We start from the raw sequence: 23,599 nt of genomic DNA, 5'->3' as shown, positions 1-23,599 counted from the left end.
AAATACAAATGCGAGAAAATACAAAAAATTCTCATTTATTAATTTTTCTTTTATAAACATAAAGAAAAGAAAAAAAGAACAGGTGGAGACGAGTGAGCTAATATGTACATGTATATAATACATATGTATGTGCTTATGTATATAATTATATATTTTTTTTTTCTTTTTTTTTTTTTTTTTGCTTATCTGAATAAATTTGTTTTATCTACTAAAAGGAACTCATTCACGACATTTTAATGTACATACCAGGTGCTTATTATTTGGAGCGTGAAAATATCTGAAATGTTAGGCATTTAATTCTCTCATTTTGAAATAAAAAGAATCCGTTACGAATACGCCCGCATATATATGCGCAGCTGAAATTTGTAAGAGTAAACACGCTGTAAATATTCCTTTTATGTATGTATCTACCTTAGCACACAATAATCTGAGGAATAGCACCTGCTGTTGCAATACATACATGTTATGTGCATATATTTATGTGTAATTCTGTCTTTTATTCTTTTATTTTATAAAATCGGCTTGTATCACGCTTGTAACTTTCGTCTAATTTTACACATCAAAAAAAAAAAATAAAATAAAATAAAATAAAAAGAATAAGGAAATAAGAAAAATAAGAAAATAAAAAAAATAATAAAATATAAAAAAATAATAAAATATAAAAAAATAATAAAATATAAAAAATTAATAAAATATAAAAAAATAATAAAATATAAAATTTGATAAAATATATAATAGAATAAAAAATATGATAAAATAAAAAATTTAATAAAATATAAAATTTAATAAAATATAAAATTTAATAAAATAAAAAAGAATAATGGAATAAAAAATATAACAAAATAAAAAAGAATAATAAAATGAAGAAAAGTTAGCCACATTAAAATAAACATAAAAGAAAAAACGGATAAACGTAGCACCAGCTGTTGGTTGTAAGCCATCATTTATTAGTCATATATTTTGTTTAATTTTTTTTTTTTTCACTTCTTCCTTTATATTTAAACATTCTGTAGATACATCAAAATTTCGCCTTTATCATTACTATTATTAATATTATTAATATTATTATTAATAATATATTTTTTTTTAATAAGAAGCGTCTTGCTACATTACGGAGCACAAATAATTTGTTTCAATAATTGAAGGAACGGGGGAATGAAAAATAATGAACAAATAGATATAATCCTATATTGGTAAAAAAAAAAAAAAAAAAAAAAAATATATTATTTGAGGAACAATAAATATGCGGAGAAAATCAAAATAAAAAATTATGTACATGCAAGGTAAAAATAAAAGTAAAAAAGAACAATGAGTATTCTGAAAAGCACATTTACCTCATTAAAAAAGAAAAAGAAACGTCTAAAAGGAAACAAAGGGAAGGGTTCTACATATAATAGTGACATACTTGCTTTAGACAATTATTTAATAAGTGATATAAAAGGGGAGCCAAGAAATGGAAATAAAAATAGTAGTGGAATAATAAGCTCGAAAAATAGGAAGGGGGGTATAAAAGTGCAAAATGTGAAAGGACATATAAAAAGGATAATAAATAACACAATATATTTATTCAAACTTAAGAAGTTAAGGGGGTTAATATTTAAAAAAAAAAAAAAAAAAGTAGTACATAAAAATGAATTATTTAAAGTTAAATTCGTAAATAAAAAAGAAAATAGTAAAGGAAATAATAATGAAAATAAAAATGACAATAAAAAGGAAATACCTATTAAAGTAATAAATAAAAAATCTGATGAAAAAGAAAATACAATAGAAGAGGTAAAAGAGAAGGAACCTAAAATTGATAAACAAATAAATGATTTTAATAAAACTTTAAAAAATAATAATACCCCTCCTATTGAAGAACATGTATCGGAAAAGGTAGAGCTGCTTAATAACGTAGGAAAGGATAAACATGTTTTAAGTGATAGAAATACATCAGAAGAAGAATACCAAGTCAAAATAAATAAAATAAATGCTCCTTATTTGCAAGAATTGTTTGGAAAAATATACAACAAAAGAGATATCAGCGAAAAGGAGCAGAGTACTACCAAGTGCAAGCAATTCAAACAATGGGGTAGTAGCAACTCGTCTGAAGATGATTCTGTGCGTTGTAGTATTAACAGTAGTAGAGATATCAGTAGTGGCCAGCATAGTAACAAAAGCAGCGGAAGAAGTGGTACTCCGTTAGTTAAAGACGCAATATCGTCGAATTTCTTGAGCTGTAAAACTAACATCTTTAACCATTTTATGAATAATGTTAAGCCTTCGAGAAGCCATAACATCGATGCTATCCACCCTTTATATAACTTTCTGTGCAAAGATGAAAGTTCGTATTTGAGTTCTAATTGGCATGATAGAATAAATTATGCCTTTCGAAATATATGGGCATTAAAGGATTATATTTATGATGAAAAAAAGGAAGGGGAACGCGAGAAGGAATTATTTAATGAACTAGAATTATATCACATGTCTAGTAAAATCGGTGCATGTGGATTAATATATTGTTTATTTTTAAGTAATAATGAAAATAATGATACTTATAACTATTTCAAAAAATGCTTTGTTAATATATCTAAAGAAAATTATGCGCACATTTATAAAATATATAAACCAAAATTTGAAGATGATTTAGTTTTTCTATTTGATAGTCTTGTATTTACGGTAATATTAGGAAGCAAAAAAAGAAATATTAATGTTAACACAGCAAGAAAAATATATAGCAATGATCTTAAGGGGAAAAAAGTTCTATGTGATTGTATATTTAATTTAAAAAGGGATTCCAAATTTTCCTTGCCTATAGCTAGCCAAATTGATTTTATGGGCATGCGGGTAATTTCGGAGCCACTCATGCCACTAAATGAAGCGCACCTTCCGGTTGATGTGGTTAAGGAGTTATTGAGCAAAGTGGAAATTAGTGATTACTGTGTGAGGGAAGCGGTGGAAGAGAAGGAAAGGAATGAAATGCAGGGTGAAGAGGAATCGAATGAATCGAATGAATCGGATGAATCGGGTGAAGCTCAGAAATATATAGCAGAGGTAGATAGGAAATCTATTTCTAAATCTGCTAAGGGGGCGAATTTTTATCACCCTATGAACGATATGAAGTGTAGTAATAACTACCCAGAAAAGAACGTACCCACGGGTGAGTATATCATCCAGAAAAAAGGCATATCAAATGGTAGAAGAAAAGGAAGGAGAATGAAGTTCTTGAGGAGAAAGATAAGAAGCTTAAAAAAAGAGGAATATTTTAAAAGAAGAAAGGAAAAGCTATTTTATGAAAGACTAATGCTAGAAATAGAAAATTATGATCATATAATCTATGATCAGATAAAACAAATGAGTGATTACTTAAATTACAATTGTTGCATTTTTCCTTTTGGGTTATCTAATTATTTTGAGAGTAGAATATTTAAAAAAAGAAATAATGTTAAGATGTATAGATCAGTTATAGACAATTTATTTATCATAAGAGGAACAGAAGAAATACTGCCTCCATTTCTTTTCAGTTCTAGTAAAGAAAACTATATCACCCGAATAAGATATGAGTTTATAAAATACTATTATTCGGATCGTCCATTATATAATACTACTTCAGCTATTAATATAAGATATGATAAAACGAAGAATCACGAAAACAATATAGATATTTTAAAGGATGCTAGTAAAGAGAATCTTAATAATATTGAAAATTACCTTCTTCCTAAAATTATAAAAATTTTAACTAATTTTAGTGATAGTCATGATATAACTGAGTCTTACCACGCACATGGGGTAAATATGCGAAACTTAGGCTATCTCTTAGATAGTGATAAAAAACCTGAATTCCTTACACAAGTGTTATGCAGGGAAATTATTTGCCGCACGTTAAAATGTATATATTATGAACACGTACATGCTTTCATAACACAAATTTTAGAGAAGGAACCGCACAGAGTTGGAGGTAGTTATCGCGGGGGTAGAGCTCACTGCAATGTTAGTGGCAATATTAGCGGAAATGTTCTGAGCAGTAATCACAGCAATGATCATGGTAGGGACAGTAGCAGCATGTGCAGCGCGTGTAGCACGACTGCAGATAGTTGCAGGAAGAATAACCATCTCGAATATCACACAAATAAGTGTCAAAATTTTATTTGCTTATGTAACAAGTGTTATACATGTTGGAATTATTTTCCAGAATTAGCTCCACATAAAATCCTAATTAGACTGATAAATCTAACCTTAAATTTTAATACAGTAGATTCAGTAAAATTTTGGCATAACATACTAATACCTCAGTGCATGGAAAAATTTCAAGTTAATTTAAATGATCATATAAAAATAAAAGATATGGAAATATATGGATTACTTCTATGTATAGAATTTCATTTTGGAGTTTATTTTAAAGAGGAATGTAAACAGAACTACTGTGTTAAACTGCCTCTAACTTTGGAGGATATGTCCATTTTTGATTCTAAAAAGGAGCAAGTCCTATTTCCTAATGTATCTCATTTGAAAAATATTTTTAAAGCGGGTATTAGAAAAAGGGGGGATCTATGCATACGGGAAGGACGGGCTTATGAAAGGAGCAAAATAAAAGATGATTGTGATGATGGCCATAATGATAACAATGATGACGATAACAGCGATGACGATAACAGCGATGAAGATTATGACCATGATGCTCCTAACAGAAAAAGGTATTTAAAAAAAAGACCAATCAAAAGTAAGAATAAAGAAAAATACTCCCTGAATAGTGATTGTTTAAGTAGGGAATATAAGTCAAAGAAAAAGTACAAAACTTTAAGTGAATTAAAAAAGCATAATAATAGGCTAAATGGAGATTTAAAAAAGACGGAGAAAAGCCTGAACAGTTTAGGTAAAACTCATGATTCCTCAAGTTACGAAAGGAAAAGGGGAGGCATTAAAAACATTTATTCCATATTTAAAAGAATGGGTGAAGAGAACTATTTATCTTCTCAATCAAGAGATGGTAGTAGAACTAGGGGAAAGGATCCGACTATAAATAATTTTAATATGAACAATTGGGATAAAAATGTATATGATAATAAAATTAGAAAGAAAAAAACGCCAAGGTATAATTATTATCATTGCGAAAAAATAAATTTTGTTTTTTTTTATCCTAAGAGTAAAATATGCTATCCAAAATATACAACATGGTATCATAAAATTATTGAGATGTTATCTTCTAATATTATAATACAAGAGAAGTTTAAGATAAGGAATATTTTGAAAGAAAATATTATAGAAATAATTCGTATAAAACAGAGCGATTATTTACATGTAAATAACATATGTAATGTTGGATCTTGTAGTCAAATAAAAAGTTTTATTTATGAATATAATATTCCTTGTCATCCTTATTGTATTTTGAATGAAAAAATGAAATGTATAAATTATATTAGAGCTAAGAAGAGTATCTATTTATTATTAAATGTGAGTATTAATAAAAATATATTTGATATAGCTAAAAAATTTTTGTATCTGGCATATTTACATTTTGAACATGGTTATGTGCACAAATGCCTGAAAATATGTTATTATATTTATAATGCCATTCCTCATATAGGTACTATTACAAGGGATATATTGATTTTAATATTACAGTGTAAGGTTAAGGAAGAAAATATAGATGACGCATTGATAATTTATAAATTGATCTTAATATTTAGTAAATATTACGATGGAGAATGTAACTTGAGCACTTTGTTGTCCAATATTTTGTTGGCTAACTATTATTATGATAAAGCGTGCAGTGCTTCCAAATGGTATGAGACTGATGGAGCAAGAGAAGGGTCTACGAAACAGAAGAATGGGGGGAAGTTGCAGATTCATAAAAAGACTCAGCAGCTTAAGAGGAAAACTTATGCCAAATCGAGTGACGAATCGAATGATGAAGATTTTAATAAAGAGCGAAAGGGAACAGGAAAAGTAGGGGGTGAAATGTTAGATGCGGTTTATTTTTTTGAGAAAAAAAAAAAAAATTTACTAAAGGGAGAATATTATTCTGAACAATGTTACCACATGCTGTATACTGGTTTAAATGATATGTGTTTTCATTATATATGTATCTTTTCCTTACTGTTACTTGGTAATATTTTAATGTCTTTAAATAAATATCATAGAGCAATAAAATATTACACTCTATCTTTACAATATTGTAAAAGAAGTAAAATATCAGAATTTATTATTTTACAAAATAAATGTTTATTAGCTGATTCTTTGAAAAATAATGGAAATTTTGATAAGGCAATAGAAATAGCTGAGGATTGTTTAAATACGTTAAGTAGTTCATCTTGGTCATCACATAATTTGACATTATATACAATTTATCGTTTAGCTCAAATGAAACAATATATTGGTTGCAAAGATTTGATATGTCCAAATATACTGCTAGACAATATTTCGAATGTTCATTTAAAAAAGAAAATTTCTTTACCTGATTTTGTAACATTTGAACAGTACTATTTAAATGAAAAAAACGAAAAATATAGAAAAGAAGCTATAGATTTATATATTAAATTATATTATAAATTAAAAGGACAAAAGAACTGTAGTGTAGTATTTGCAAAGGATATATTTGGGAAGTTATATAGCAAAGAAGATTTGTCCGATATACAAGACAGTAGCAAGAATGCAATACAGGATTATACGGAAAGAATTTTTGCAGTAATACAACAAATCCTGAAAATTAAAGTTATTTCATTAAATATGAACAAACAGTTTATGTTAGCTTCAAAATTGCTTGCAGTAGTTTTGTCAAAAAACTCGTCATCCTTTGTTAAGCAACTGACTTTTAGGAGGAATGGAAGAGGGGAATATTCTAATTCTTTATTTAACTCTATGCAGTATCGTATGGATGATCAGTTAAGTGCGCGGTTAGAAGGGGGTCGAGGGGGAACAGGGAAAGGTGTAGAAGCAGTGGTATGTGGACCTAATAATAAAACCAATTACAACAGTAGCAGTAGTAGCAGCAACAGCAACAGCAACAGCAACAACTACTACTACAACGATGGTGTGCATATAGACGAATTAATTGACGATAATTACATGAATGATCATAAAAAGAATATAGGAGGGATACTGAATTTTCAAATTAGTGATTTTCATTTAAACAAACATAAGAATTTCTTTCATAGGAGCTGCTATACAAAGGAGTACGATTATATATCCATAGAAAAAATATTATTTGATGATACGTATTTTAGTATAGAAGATATATGTAAATATTGCTATTTGAAGTGTGAAAGCTATAATAATAAAGAGGAAAAAAAAAAAAAAAGCAAAATATGCAAAATATGCAAAATATGCAAAATATGCAAAATATGCAAAATATGCAAAATATGCAAAATATGCAAAATAAGCAAAATAAGCAAAATAAGCAAAATATGCAAATTAAGAAAAATAAGCCTAGTTATTTATTAAATCCAACTGTATGGTTTGATGTACTTTTTTTTAGTGTAATGAAAGGTACTTGTAATCACATGGAATTACTTATATTAATCGACTTGGTTAAATTATTTTTGACACCTTTACAAAAACAGCTAGTTTTGTTTCGTGTAAAATCATTGAACAATATTAGAGATTATGAGAAGTACTCAGAATACGTACAACATTTACTAAATAAGGAGGAAAAGAACATAACTGATCTAGTAAATAATGTAAATAGAGAGAAGAATTCAGGATATGCGCGTAATAATTTACCCCCAGAAATTTCAACATTCAATGGAAAGGATATAATAAAAAATATTGACTTCTTGTCAAACATAGCTGTGAATAACCCTACGATTTTGTCTTTCCCCAGTGCGTTTAACAAAGCAAAATAAAAATTCTAGTCGTGGCTTAAAAAATAAAGATCAAAATCGCACACAGCAGAATGAAGAAAGGCACGAAGCGACCTCGAACAGGCAAGAAGGGACAAGTTATGTATTAATAAAGGAAAACTTTTTAAAAGAACCAACAAAAATAAAATATAATAAAAATAATAATAATGGAAATGATAATGATAAATATTCGAATAAAATTAAATGGTTAGTATTTTTTAAAACATTTTTGAAGTTATTTGTAGTGTACTAGTAGTTTTGATCTATTATTTAGTTCTGTTCTGTTCTGTTCTGTTTTGCTTCGTTGTTTTGTTTTGTATTATTTTTTTTTTTTTTCGTTTATTTTTACTTTGTCGTCCTCGTTCAAATTATACTTCCCCTGTAATGAAAAAATTGCGAAGTAGACCATGTGATGAGTTTAAATATATTTTGAAGGGTGAACCATGTTTATATAAAAAGAAAATAATACAAGATGAAATGTTCTTTAAAATTACAATGCATATGTTATAAAGCGAATTATTTGCCAATTTTTTTTTTTTTTTTTTTTTTTTTTTTTGTATCTTCAAAAGTGGGCATGTTTTTATGCAAAAACGTGCATACATGAAAGAATAAAAAATTAGGTTAAATCTCCCAGAATATTTTTAATTTCAGATTTTTAAACATAATTTGTTATTTTGTTAAAAATTAATTATATAATTAGTGTTGGCTAATTTTAATTTATGCTAGTATGCCTTCGTGTTTTTTTGTAGGGGCAGAAATTGCAAGAGCTAAACTTATCTATGTTTGCCCATATATATATGTTTGAATTTATATATATGTATAAATGCATATATATATGCATATATTATGTATACATATTTATAAGGACTTACACTAAATGCATCTCCGAATGCCCAAAGGCACAAATAACCATACATTAGTAAAATCATAAATTCACTGTTATTTTTCTTATTGGCAAAAATATACATGAACATATTGGACTATTTTAAAAATAGTTAAAAAGAGTAAAGTAAAACGCGTATTCAAAATAGAACATGTTAACACAGGTAAGCAGGAGTGTTAATTGCCACCTCTGATCATTATGACCAAGTTATAATAAAAAAAAAAAATAAAATACACAAGTGTTTCTTATATATGTATATGTATTTGCGCAGGCTATCTACGTATGTGTAGCACAGCAGTAATGCGCAATTTGAGGGGAAAGGCAAAATGCCAATGTACTAGACACGGACGAACCGTGCCGAAATGCTAAAAAATTTTCTGTGGTAAGAAAGAATTAATAGTGTTATTTGCATGAGGGTTAACAGAGAATATTAATTGATCAACTAGTGTGTGCATATGTGCGTATATGTGTGGATGTGTATATATGTACGTGCGCATATGCTTATGCATATGCACGTTTATGTTTTCATACAAATAAATAGGCAAACGCTTGTACAGATTAAGTATGCACGCGTGCAGGTAAAATGAGAGAAATAGTTCACACGATCAAGAAGCTCAAAAATGATAAGTGATAAAAAAAAGATATACAATGAAGACGGTTTAAGATATTTAAAGGTATATGCAAATATTTTGTTTAAATATACAGTGGAAGAAAAGGAAAAAGTGTCTGTGGAGCTAGCTTTATTGTCAGAAAAAATAAAAAATGGAAAAAGATTAATTAAAATAAATATTGATTTAATTGTAATAATTTTTTTTTTTATTGTTCTTTATACCTCAAATAGTATAGTAAATACAAAAAATTTTCAAAACTATATATATAACAACATAAACGAATCGAAGACATATTCTGAATCATTTTATAAATCTTTAAGTGATGAGATAAAAAAAATAAATAATGATTTTTCTTATGCAACGAGAGAGAAGGATTATACACTGTTCAAAAATATACACAGTAAATTTGAACTGTCCTCATGGGTAAAAAATACATTCACTGAAAAAGTGTCTTATCCAAATTTTCTGAACAGCAATATTTTATTTGGAAATTGCTGGAGAATAACTATGAGATTATATAAAAAAAATGGGGAGGATATATTAAGGAATATATATAAATATAAAAAAATATATGAAATATATCCAGACAGTATATTTTCAAATGATATAGAAGACGCAAGAAATGTTAATTCTCTTTATTTTGATAAAAAATGGAATTATTTATTTTCATATGAGAAATCATATAAAAAAATAGGAGGATTATATCAAATAATATGTGAAAAGGATTATGATAAAATTCAAGAACAACTTTCTCAAGGTACTAATATATACTCAGCTGATTTTCCTTACTTTATACCAGCTATTATATTAACAAATTATAATGTATCTTCTGTGGCATTAGACTTTTTATTATTTAATCCTGTATTAAATATGATCTCATATAATGTTTTAAAATTTGCCTTTTTGCCTAATGCGAAAACGTATAAGGAAATAGTAACAATGGCTGCATCATATAATCAGTTCAGTATTTATTTTATCCTTTCCTTAGCTATATTTCTTCTTATTTTTTTTATATATGTTTTAACAAATATCCGAAAACTTGCAATGGTGGGTTTTAAGCTGTACGTGAAATCTTACTATATCCAGTTTTTCCTCATCGGTAATTCGGCAATATACTGACTGCGCTTCCTCCATCTTCGCGCAGGGGATTTGAGCAATGTATATGCATACATACATACATACATACATACATACATACATACATACATACATACATACATATATGGGTATGTATATTCGTACATGTGGGCATATACACATGCTTGCACTTAAATCGTTCATTTTGTGATAATGGGACCGTGGGATTTAGTTGTCAAACCGATCACCTTAGTCGTGTATCTACATAATGGCATATCTACATAACTGCATAGGAAGTTACATCCTTATCTGCTTAATAACTTTTTTTTATTTTTTCATACACCTGTTTTTTTCAGTTTGTTTCCTTTCAAATTTGACATTCTTACTCATTTATTGTTTGTGCCATTCAATGCTTCCTAAGCTGGCCAGTTACGAAGAGGGAAAACACAAAATGCATGCATTACATTCTCTAGGGGACGTAAAAGCAGTTGCAGATTTATTACAAGAAGTGAATTTTACTATTTCCATTATCGAATTAATAAAAAATATTTTGATTAGTATAACAATAGTAACGTTTACATTGTCGTGTTTCGTCTTCTTAAAGCGTTTTGGACTGTTAATAAAAAAATATAGCAACGTTGAGAAAAATATCAAAAAAGATTTTTTATATCCTTTTTTCATCATTATAGCTATAATATTAGGATGCTTAGCTATATTTTCTCTTTTTAGCTATAAACTTTTTCATATTTCAGAAAATGTGAACTCTAGTATGCTTTATGTTTTTATTTTTAATGTATGTATTATATTTGCAAATTTCCAAGGATTTAATATTTCGTCCATTGTTAGTGAAGAAACAACATTATCCTATTTTTATTCGATTCCTGCTCTTTTTTTTATTGTCACTGTAAGCTTTTCTTTTATATTTTTTCTGGCTATTAAATCGTTCATTAAAAGAAATCAAAAAATTTATGATGCATTTATATATCAATACGGCACTAAATTATTAAGACATAATAATAAATACAAAAAAAATAAAGGAAATAAAATTGAAAGCGGACAGGATGATGATACCATATATGACGAAGGTAAAGTTCGGAAAGGAAAATCATTCGTAAGAGAATGTTCCACAGAAGAAAAAAAAAAAAAAACAAGTAGACTCAATTCAACGGAATTAATTGTACATTCGCATGAACAGATAGACGAACAATATGAAAAAGACAGAAGTGATAATACGCAAAAATACACTGGAGAAATGGTAAGCAATGGTAGTGGTAGCAGAAGTAGCAGAAGTAGCGGCAGTAACAGCAGTATAAGTGGTGGTGTGCACTCGTTATATAACTCAGATGATTTGAACATTTCGAACGAGTCAAATGTTTATGAAGTAGATCCGGACGAGTTAGACAACAAGGATTTATGTTACAATGATATTTTAGATATATGTGAAAAGTCAAATGGAAATGAAGATATAAGGAATGTGGAAAAGGAAAAAAATAATAATGAAAAAAAAGAAAAAAAAAAGGCCTTATTTCGCATAGAAAAAATTTTCAATAAATTTTTAAACTTGAATGACTTTTTACCTCTTTCCTTTAAAAAAAAAAAACTTATTTTAAGAATATATAATAACCATAAAAAAAAAAGTGTGGGAATAATATTTTCTATATTTGTATACACAACTTTATTGATCTTTATTATGTTATTCCTTATTAATGATTATAAAAAAATAAGAGAAAGCGATAATTTATTGAAATATCAATTGGAAAATATAGATTCCTCACCTAGAAGTAGTATATATACGAAAATGATATTTCATCATTTAAGAAAAAATATAAATGTTAATATTAAAAAAGGAAATTTTAATTTTAATGAAATAAAGAATAAAAGTGATGTTATTAAATGGTTAAATAATTCTTTTATTTCGTTTTTGCAAAATAGTCCAACTGCTGTTGGAAATGACGTTCATAATTATGAAACGTTTAAGTGGATGGACATATTTAGTATTCGGGGTGAAGAAATAAAAGTTAATATTACATTTAGAGAGAAAATCAATTCTTCAAATAATGCTCTTATATGTGATAGAGCGAGGAAAAATTGTTATATAAATATAAAGAACGAAAGATTAATATTACAAAGCAAATTAGACGATATAGCGTTACTAATTAATAATTCAGTTGAAAGAATTGAAATTTCTTTTATTTTATTCGATAAGAATGATCTTCATAGTGTCTTAGTTACCATACATTTTGTTTTTACGTCAAGTGGATATATATCGAAAAATATATATTTTGGTCATTTATTTTTTAAGTCTTTTAATATTTCTTATTTTAAAGGTGTAGTAATTAATCTACTATTTATCACCATACTGTTCTCTTTATTTATAGTCATATATATATATCTTATTACAAATTTTAGGGATTTTTATAATATATTTCTTTCAGTTTTAAGTAAGAATTTTGTCCATTTACCAATGAACAAATGGCAAAGTAACAAGTTAAACAGTAACATGGGTGAACTGCAAAATTTGGAGAACGTAAATAATATTAACTCTCACAATTATGTTAATAACTACGTGTCTACAAGTAACTACTTAGCTGCAAATAACTTCGATAGCACAAATTACGGTTTTTACGGAAATTATGGTAATATTCATATGAACAACAAAACGGAAAAGTCTTCTCGTATTAGCTTATTGTTTAAAATGAAAATTTATCTGACGTATATTTGCGAATACGACATTTTAAACTTACTCATTTTTGCTGCACATTTTATTATTGTTGTGTTGTGGTTTGTTGTTTCTATATATATCAACATGATTGAATTTTATTCAAATGATTTTGGCAGCTATTTTAATGTATACATAAATTTATTTTACCTTTTTTCACATTTTACAAATATTTTTTATTTGTTCACCTTTTTAATCACAATCAACATGTTTATTTTTTTGTCTAAATACATTAAAAGGGAGAAGCTATATGAAGCATTGTGTTTTAATAAAAAGCAAATAAGGAAATGCTTCTTCATGTTATTATTTATTTACCTTAATTTTTTTATGTTTCATTATTTTTTTTATGGTATTGATGGCTTTAACGATTTGACCATATGTCAACAGCTTATGTATTCTGTTGTACTTTTATTAGGTTTAGTTAATATGGAAATATATCTAAAATGCAATACATTTTATTTTTTATTTCTTGTATTACCTCAATTAGTTTTAATACGTTTTCTTTTTATATATTCTTTTTTCGCCCCCATTTTAGCTAGCTACCTAATTTTAATAAAAAAAAAAAAAAAAAAAAAAAAAAAAAAAAAAAAAATAGCTAGTAAAAAAAAAGAGGATTTTTCCTCTTTTACATTAACGCATTTAAGCAATGAGCAGTGGAAGTACTTAAATGAAGAAATAAAACAGTTTGCTCATAAGGAAACTCATAATATATTGCAGTATTTTGAAATATTTAGAGATCAGCTAAGAAATAAGGAAGATATAACGCAAATATTGAAAAAGGAAAGTGATAATTTAAAAGAGAATGTGCACCTTTTACGGACGGATTTAAGGAAAATACAGTTACAATGGAAATTTCGAAGTAAGTTGCTAAGTTCATCAGAGGCTTACATACAAAAAATAAATAGTCAAATATGTATGAACGAAGAAATAGTTACTGCAAATAAAAACAGAATTTCATCTTTTAAGCAGTACCTACAACAGGTTAAATCGGACCTTTAAAGGGGGAAAAAAAGGATAATACATGGGATGGAATACGAATGACGCAAGTGCCTTATGCGAAAAAAAATAAGATAAATGGGGAAGGAGCACGAAGAAAGGAGAGAAAAGAAAAATGAACGAAAAAGCAAGAACGAAGAAGCGAGAACGAAAAAGCGAGAACGAAGAAGTGAGAACGAAGAAGTGAGAACGAAGAAACGAGAACGAAGAAACGAGAACGAAGAAACGAGATGGACAAAAAAAGAAAAAAATATAAATTATTCAAATAAGTTTAATCCGCCAGGACGCAACGTTTTAATAAATATTTATTATGCATTCTTAGGGCTTACATAAAAACAAATACCATAACATTTAAGAAAAGAATGCATTAGCTTGAAGCTAAATAGCTGATACAACACCAGAATTTGTAGAACACTGACTTGCAGTAGTTTAAAAAGAAAATTATAAAATCCTACTAAAGACGAAGCTTGTTTTAAATGTTTATTAATACATGTGTGTGCGTATAGAAACAAAAATAAATAATTGTATTGTGTATTTTTGCATTATATTTTGCATAAAATTTGATCAAAAATTATGCATATATACACACATATATAAATATATATGTATTTGCAGATTGGAGGATGCCTGTACGTTTTTAGGCTTCTTTATTGTTCGAAATTGCAAGAGGCAAACACTTTTTTCATGCCCTCTTTTAAGTCCCTTTTTTTTATGCCCCTTTTTTTATGTCATTTTTTTTTTTTTTTTAAATCTATTTAGCGGTGTGAATATAAGCATTTTCATTAAATTTCTCTGCCGCTTTGCAAAATATATACAATGCATATGCGGCTTCTCCCCGCAGATAAGCAAACCGATTCATCGTTTTACGCACCATTTTTATAAATTTTTCATACATTGTAGAAACATAATCCACAACATTAGTATGCTTGCTGTATTGCAATAAGTGAATTAAATAAATTATGAAATTTTGCATTATTACTACAATATTAAACGAAAAATGGATAAGCTGTAGTAAAGCTTAAATAAAACATTTGTTGCGCTAATTGTAAACATATGCATATACAATTGCATATACGTGTACATATACCTGTACATATAACTGCACGCATACCGGTACATATACCTGAATATATATATACTTACATATATATTACTATATACAGTTTTATGGAAAATTATGTAATTGAATATATTTTTTTGTTGAAATGTTTTATATTTAATTTGAACAGCAGTAAGAGGTGTTCCCTCTACAGATATATAATTTTCTTCATTTATTTAAAAAATATTTTATTAGCGAAAAAATGTATGAGGACAAAGGAAAATACACATTTCTCTTTTATTAGAAAAGTAGTACCTTCTGTCAAAGCGCAGAATTTTTTACGAAACAGTGATGATAAAAATATCCATAACATTTATTATTTAAAGAAAAAGTATGAACAACAAGGAAATAAAAATAAGAAGACTGTTGTTTTTATTGAAAAGGGTACTTCAAACGATGAGAATAAAGTAAGTTATATAAAAGGCAATTTTAAAAATAATAGTAGTGTAAAAGAAATCAAATCCTTGAGTAATTTACAAAAAAATTTTATCTACCTCCTCGAACGGAATAATAATGTTCTTATGCATGCAAAGACATCTAGTGGAAAAACAACTATTTGTTTATTTTATTTTATTTTAAAATTTTTTTACAATTGTGAATTTGTTTTTGACGAAGATATTAACAGAGACAGATATTTGTATAACAGTGCATATTACAAAAATTTTTATAATAATAACTCAGATGACCAGCATGACTACAGCAGCTATAACCATAGTAACTATAATAGCCACAGCAATTATTATAACTACATCAACTATAATAATTGCAGTACCATATATGGCTTAAATAAACAGGCGAAAAAAGGAGGGCATGCAAATAAGCTTAAGTACACATCATTTAGTGAAAAGTATGAGGAAATTTATGATATTAAAGAAAACAAAGATTTATTACTAGAAGGAAGATTTAAAAGTGTATTAAAAAAGGGGGAAAAAATTCTTATTTTATGCCCATCTAAAGAATTATGTGTACAGATTGCTCAGAATATACTATCCTTTATAAATAATAAAAAGGCACAAATTGTTAAGTTGTTTATTGATAAGCAAGATGAGGTGATAGCAAAGCAAAAACAGAGTACGAGGGATATAATAAAAAACAAAAAAAACGAAGAGCAAAAAGGGAAATTAGACATAGATCCTTCAATAACCAAAGATATTGGTGATAATGTAAACCCCAATTTGTTTAAGAACATAAAAAACAGTGTTAATGGTGAAAAAAAGGTGGGACAAATAAAAAGACACAAGTTGGGAATAAACATGAAGTTGGCTAGCTCAGACAGCAATAACAGTAAGATAAGCAACATAAGTAACAACAATTATAACAGCAGTAATAGTGATAGTAATGACATTAATAATAATATCAATAATAACGCTAATAGCCGTAATAGCGATGGGGGCCATATTTTCCAAAATATTGAAAACCTAAGCGACGCGATTATATTCGATGAAATGAAAACTTTAAGGGACTCTACTTTTCTTGTAGGAACCCCTATGTGCTTTAAAAATTACATCTTAAAGCTAGAAAAGGGTATGTTAAAATCTTTTTTACAAAGTATTAAATATATTTTTTTTGATGAAATTGATAGGTTGTTTCCGTCAGTTAAGAGATGCAGATCATTAAGAACGAAAAATAATATTAAAAGAAAAAACGCACATTTAATATTGGAAACGTTAATGTATATGAATAGAAAAGATACAGTTTTTGTTGGATGTTCAAGTACTCTAAATAGGGAAACACACAGACGAATATGTAAGCTTCTGTGTTTGAACAGAGGCAATGAAAAAAAGAAAATTTACGTGTTGAGGGAGAAGAACTATTCATCGGGTGCATTCGGTGACACGGATAGTGCGACGCCAAGTGACATAACAAGGCACATGACAAGTGTCGATCTGAGTAACAATCTGAGTAGCAATCTGAGTAACAATATGAGTAACAGTCTGAGTAACAATATGAGTAACAGTCTGAGTAATAATATGAGTAACAGTCTGAGTAATAATATGAGTAACAATATGAGTAGCAATCTGAGTAACAATATGAGTAATGATATGAGTAACGATATGAGTAATGATATGAGTAACGATATGAGTAACGATATGAGTAACAGTCTGAATAGCAATCTGAGCGACACTCCAAGTAACAGAATGAATAACGGAGTGATCAAAAATTGTGGAAAGCCTAAGGAGGAGGCACAAATAAACAAATTGGGAAAAGGCTCACACTGTGACAGTATACATGAGAAAAGTTGTTCCACTATGTGTTCTCATGAGCAAAACAGCTTCAATAAAAAGGAGGGTAAAGAATGGGATAAAGAAAATGCTAATCTATTCAACTTTGATAATTACATAAATAGTGAAGATACATTGCAAAAATATGTTATAAAAGTTAGAATACCGAACAGTATATATCATTTTTATCATGTAGTAAGTGATCAATTATATAGCAGTAAAATAAAGGAAGCTTATGAAATAATAGAAGATTTTAAAAATAAAAAAATTCTAATTTTAGTTAAAAATGGTTACTCATTAATGGATCTAAAAAAATACCTAAACGAAAAAAAAGTTTTCTCAGTTTTACTCCATGAGAAGTTACAAATATCCCTACGGCACAACAACAAGAATTTAAGTAAAATGTGTAGAAGTTACGAAGACATAAAAAATTTAAGAGAAATCGCTTCTAGGGATGAAGAGGTAGAAAAGGAGGTAAAAAAAGTAATAGAATCAAAAGAAGCAACAACAGAAGCAGAAGTGGATGTGAAGGTGGAAAAAGAACAAAAACAAAAATATATAAATAAATTTCCCATTATTATTAGCTCCTTTGACAGTATTCGGGGTTTTCATATAAATAACCTAGACATTGTTATACTATGTAATAAGCCAAAAAATGTAAATGAATATATTCATTTGTGTGGGAGAGTTGGCAGAAGAGATAATATGGGACATTCAATACTATTGGAAGATGAAAAAAATATTAACATGGTCAGAAATTGGTTAAATAACATAAAAGTGGACTTTAACAAATTGCGCTTGAAAAGAGACTTATCAAAATTAGGAAAATCTTCGAGTGAAGAGAAAACAACCCAGAAGAAAAACGACTTGAATTATATTTCATCGTGTATATTAAATGAACTGGGCGATAACACATTGTGTATATAGCGAGTGCAGCAAGTGGCGCTAATGCTTCGAGGGTTTTGAAGCAACAACTACGAAAAGAAGAAGTGAAAGAAGGGGAACAATGAGTATATCCATTTAACATACCTCTTCTTTCATCGCTTACCTATCATGTGATATCTGTTTTAACTTATTTATTATTTTATTTTATTTTTTTTTTTTTTTGTTACTTAAAATGGTATACGGAGAGAAATGAACATACCATCGTTTTTCAAATGAGATTCATAAAACGTGCTATTCGAATTACTATTAAAAAAAAAAAAAAAAATTAAGGTAAAAATTACAGAAAAATTATGGCAAAAATGAAAATATATAGTAAAATGAAATAACAAATAAATCAGTAAGTGGAAGGAGTTCGTCAAGGAGTAAAGAATCTACGCAGATAAGTCTTGGAATTGGCAAAACAGGCTTTCGGAAATTTTTATAAGGTTTTCAAAATGGCAGAAGAATGATAAATTAGTTATGCAGTTGCTCCACTGTAACAAATTAAAAGTAGGAAGATATGGCTTGCCTTAGTAGTTCAATTTTCATTTCTATTCTTTCATAAAGAGTTCTGTTCGGTGAATTTTTTTTAACTATTTTTACTACATCGATTTCATAAATGAGTGGCTAATGGTAAAGGAAAAAAAAAAAAAAAAAATTAAGATAGCGAAGGCTTGTGTATAAAAATTCTTTTTTTTTTCTATTTTTTTTTTTTTTTTTTTTTTTTTTTTTTTTTTCTATATAATTTTATATTTTTATGTTATGTTACATTATTTTATTTTGTTATATTATTTTTTTAATTTTCGTTTAACATGCCTGATTTGGGAAATGGTGTGGATAGGCCAGATGAGGAGGGATGATACATTGCCGTCTTGTATGTTTTTTCATACCAATGACAACTTCGTAGATAGCTTTTATATGTTTATGGTCATAATAACCTGCTTTTATCTTAGGGGGGAACACACAACTGAAAGTCGATTGAATTAATCGAAAATCGTTTGTCGTTTTTCCTTGGTAATGAATATATACTGTATCGCCTTCTTCGACAGTATAACCGTCTAATTGACCCTCTATAATATCCTTATAAAGTATGCCGCTGAAAAACGAATTAAAATTGACGTTTAACCCGTGCATATATATGTACATATATATACACACACGCACACACATAAATGTAAATATATATATATATATATATATATATATATATATATATATGGGCATATATATATTTAAGGTTGTCTGCATTCGCAACCCACATGTGTGATGTAGCTTTTTGTACACGTAGAAGTTGTACCTCCACAGTGTTTCATTTTTCAATCCATTCTCATTCGATTTTTATTCATTTTTTCATATCCTTTCTATGTAGTTATATTATTTTTTCCCTTTTGTTCGTCCTTTTTTCGTCTTTTTTATTACCTTTTTGTTTTTAAATAGGGGGCATTATCCCTACAAATTTTTTGCAAGGAGCCATTTAGTTTTTCCTCCAAGAGAAGAATGCTAATGTTTTTTGAAAAAAGGAATTTCTTTATAAAATATGCATTTAAATAAATAAAAAAGAGGTTACAAAAACTGTTGAAGATTTGTTTTTTCTTCTCCTTAAAATAATGATTTTGCAATGAAAAAATTTTCCTATGATCCCTGTGATGAAGTTTAAAAAAAAAATACCTATAGATAGAGTTTATCATTTTTTTATGACAGTATTACTAGTTCTGAACTTTATTTTCAGCTTTTGTCATATAAAAATGCTTGTTAGGTTCTTTTTCATTTTATTATGGAAAAAAAAAAAAAAAATTGTAAATAGAATAAAATAGAAAAAATAGAAACAATTGAAAAAATAGAAACAATTGAAAAAATTAAAAAAAATAAAAAGTTGTTCATTTGTTAAATTTTGAATTTTGTTTTTACTATAAAAAAAAGAAGGATACACGCAAATGGAACAGTCGGAAGCAAAATTATGTTTGACATGCCAGCAAAGGAAAACAAATAAAATACGAAAAGAATTATTATTCTCATTATATGTATGTATGCATGCTTATATTTATACATTCATGCATACTCCAATGTTGCACATCTTCATGTATAATTCAAATAATTAATGGGAGGAAAACATCAAACTACCCACACTTGCGCTTTTTTAAAGATTTAGCAAAAAAATAAAATATAAAATATAAAATATAAAGTAAAAAGTATAAAATATAAAATATAAAGTATAAAATATAAAATATAAAATATAAAGTATAAAATATAAAATATAAAATATAAAGTATAAAATATAAAATATAAAATATAAAGTATAAAATATAAAATATAAAATATAAAGTAAAAAGTATAAAATATAAAATATAAAATATAAAATAACATATAATATAGTAAAATACATATAACTCATATAATTTTAATACCAGAATGGTTCAGACGTTGCACGGGGGTTATAAGCCTTAAATGCTTAATACACGGTTAGCATTTCACTTGTTTAAAAAAAAAAAAAAAAGAAAGAGAAAAAAAGGGAGACAACGCTATTTTTAGGGCTAGTACAGCAGATATACTTTATTAATACTATTAAAGAAGGACATGGCATCCATAATTTTTTTATTTTTTCGTTGTAATTTATAAATTCTTAACAAAGTATTATCTTTGCACTGAATGTTTATGGAGTTTTTATCGAGGATTGCAAATTTTCTGGGAACATTATCAAAACATTTATGACCTTCAAGCGAATTATGAAATTTCCGAAATGCATAATTATTATTATTAACATATAAATCGTAGGATGTTTTAATTAGTTTGACTTCAATTTTTTTAATTGCATTATTCTGATATAAAAAAAGAGAGCATTCTGCTTTGGGCCAGTTTATAAAACCCCTTACTTTATTGTGAATATACATGGATGAGGAGCAAAAGAAGCAAACGTACTTTTCTTCAGCTTTTATTTTAGGGGCGTAATTCTTGTTGTCTTTACTTTGTCCGTTACAGCTACAACTACCGCTGGTATGTTCATCACTTCTACTTCTACTGCTACTGCTACTACTACTATCACCACTACCACTATTGTTATATGAGCTCGTGGGGAAACATCTAGGATGGGGGCAATTGACGCCACTCAGTTCTGAATTTACACTGGATAACATTGGGAAAACCCCTTTTTTATTAGCATATGAACATTTGATATTTTCTGTATATTCATTATTTACTCGAGTAGAAAAGGAGTTACAAAATATATCATATACTAGTCTTTCCTTATGAATAAAATTATTATAATTTGCCAAAAAGAAAATATTTTTTATTAAATGTAAAGTACCTAGTGTAAAGAGGATAGTGATTATATCATTAAAATTAAAAGTTTCATCAAAGTGAAAAGATTTTTTTATTAATGTAGTTCCTGCATCTATGCGTAGATTAGTTAAGAAAACTGTGTAACCAAATATTGATTCATTATTTAATAAACTTCTTTGAATTGGTGAAGCACCTTTATATAATGGGAGCAAACTCGGATGTAAAGAAAAAATATTAGAATTGACTGTTTTAAAAAATGAGCTATTAAATATTTCTCCAAAAGAAATAGAAATACAAAGATCAAATAATTTATTTTTTAACTGATGTATTGTATTTTTGAACTTGTCATAATAAAAAACATTTATTTTATTTTTCCTAGCTTCTTCTTCTACATTTGATTTTTTCACATGTAAATTTCTTCCCTTTCTTCTTGGGCTTTTCGTAATAATATCCTCTACTTTTATATCATTTCTAATTGTCTTTATTATTAATAAAATTATTTTAAGGCACATAGCGCTGAATTCGTTACTTCCAATGTATAAGATGCGAATAGGCTTCCTATCGCAATGAGCATTACTGTTATGTCTATCATTACACATGTTATTGTAACTATCCTTATACGTACTATCTACATGTTTAACTCTGTAAATATCATACAGCATATTAATAATTATATCCTTTCTTTTTGTCAGCTCTTCTTTCATATCTACATAAAATATTTTGTTACCTAGTGTATTTTCAATTATACGAATTATTGCTAAGTACACATTATACATATACAACCTTACAGCATAGTATTTCCATGTGTTAGGGAATAACAAATTATGGCATAATCTGGTTATTCCCAATTCCCTATTTTCCACTTGTCTATTAGGTATATTATTGACACCAATTTGATACTTAAAGAATGGGTATTTTTTAACAACACCTTTTACTTCAATAAATATTATATTTGTGATATCATTAATTTTTTTTATCATGCTTTTTATCTCCCCATTATTATCTTTACTCCCACTTTTATCAATACATTGAGATATGTAATTGAACATGCCAATGATAGCAGCATCATCCTTATCATTCATAACAACTCGTTCAGTTTTTAAAAAGTTTGTATAGGTCTTATCATCATTTAACATTAACCTGTTGAAATTTGATGTATTAAAATATTTTTTTTTTTTTTTTTTTTGGGAACACGTTCTCACATTTTTAGTACTAATTAATTCCATAAAGTAATTCAGAATTTTGGAAGATATTTTTTTTTTTTTTAAAACTGGATTAGGTATATAACATAATTTGCAAGAATGGCTTCTCAAAAGGATTATGAACAATATATGCACAAAACATAATCTTCGTACATTCATATTATGTACATACATTTACGTATATATGTACATATATAACAATATATACGTCTGCTTTTCCCTGTTTCTCCTTGAAGGGGTACACGACGGACTTATATTGTAAACATGCGCTATTCTCTCTCATGTGCATTTTATTTTATTATATTTTAAATTAACGTATCTTAATTTACTGCATTTTAATTTATTTTATTTTGTTTGTAAATTACTCAAGCTTTATCACATGGTGTAAAAAGTAAATGAGCTTCTGCCCATATTACTCTCATAAATATGTGCTAAAACTTTGCTTCTCTTAGTTTTCATATATAATAATGCTAAGAATGAATTTAAAATGTATACTAAATATAGAAGCATAAATTTTTAGAAGGTATTAGAAAATTTTATAGGTTACGATTTGGCATGTTCGAAGTTTCGGAAAAAAAAAAAAAATAAAATAAAATAAACAAACAACAAACGAAAAAATAAAAAAATAAACAAATAAACAAATAAATATCTGGATGAGAGAATATACTAGTTCTACAAAAAAACCATGTAAAAATGGGGAGAAGGAATAATACAATATGAAGACGTAAAAAGTGCTCGTACACATAAAAAAAAAAAAAAAGGAAGTGAAAGTT

General features: G+C 27.4%; 5 protein-coding genes across 5 annotated transcripts; 3 read left to right on the top strand and 2 right to left on the bottom strand.

Moving 5' to 3' along the window:
* Window positions 1-1,308: 1,308 nt before the first annotated feature.
* PmUG01_14030300 (conserved Plasmodium protein, unknown function) lies at window positions 1,309-7,820 on the top strand (the record flags this gene model as incomplete). Its single annotated transcript, XM_029007857.1, is given in 2 exon segments — window positions 1,309-7,263; window positions 7,278-7,820. The coding sequence occupies 2 exon segments, from the start codon at window positions 1,309-1,311 to the stop codon at window positions 7,818-7,820; spliced, it is 6,498 nt and encodes a 2,165-aa protein (XP_028864204.1).
* A 1,500-nt stretch (window positions 7,821-9,320) lies between these two features.
* On the top strand, window positions 9,321-14,106 carry PmUG01_14030200 (conserved Plasmodium protein, unknown function; the record flags this gene model as incomplete). The annotated part of the gene is made up of 2 exons (XM_029007856.1): window positions 9,321-10,410; window positions 10,745-14,106. The coding sequence occupies 2 exons, from the start codon at window positions 9,321-9,323 to the stop codon at window positions 14,104-14,106; spliced, it is 4,452 nt and encodes a 1,483-aa protein (XP_028864203.1).
* Window positions 14,107-15,270: 1,164 nt separating this feature from the next.
* On the top strand, window positions 15,271-18,351 carry PmUG01_14030100 (DEAD box helicase, putative; the record flags this gene model as incomplete). The annotated part of the gene is made up of 1 exon (XM_029007854.1): window positions 15,271-18,351. The coding sequence occupies one exon, from the start codon at window positions 15,271-15,273 to the stop codon at window positions 18,349-18,351; it is 3,081 nt and encodes a 1,026-aa protein (XP_028864202.1).
* A 501-nt stretch (window positions 18,352-18,852) lies between these two features.
* PmUG01_14030000 (peptidyl-prolyl cis-trans isomerase, putative) lies at window positions 18,853-20,036 on the bottom strand (the record flags this gene model as incomplete). The annotated part of the gene is made up of 3 exons (XM_029007853.1): window positions 18,853-18,975; window positions 19,165-19,444; window positions 19,768-20,036. 3 exons carry the CDS (start codon window positions 20,034-20,036, stop codon window positions 18,853-18,855), a joined length of 672 nt encoding a protein of 223 aa, XP_028864201.1.
* An 843-nt stretch (window positions 20,037-20,879) lies between these two features.
* Window positions 20,880-22,985, bottom strand: MTFMT (methionyl-tRNA formyltransferase, putative; the record flags this gene model as incomplete). Its single annotated transcript, XM_029007852.1, has 1 exon — window positions 20,880-22,985. The coding sequence occupies one exon, from the start codon at window positions 22,983-22,985 to the stop codon at window positions 20,880-20,882; it is 2,106 nt and encodes a 701-aa protein (XP_028864200.1).
* Window positions 22,986-23,599: the final 614 nt, after the last annotated feature.

Source organism: Plasmodium malariae (genome assembly GCF_900090045.1).
Source record: "Plasmodium malariae genome assembly, chromosome: 14".
NCBI lineage: Eukaryota > Apicomplexa > Aconoidasida > Haemosporida > Plasmodiidae > Plasmodium > Plasmodium malariae.
The sequence above is the reverse complement of the archived record's forward strand: the minus strand, read 5'-3'. Positions and strand labels throughout refer to the sequence as shown.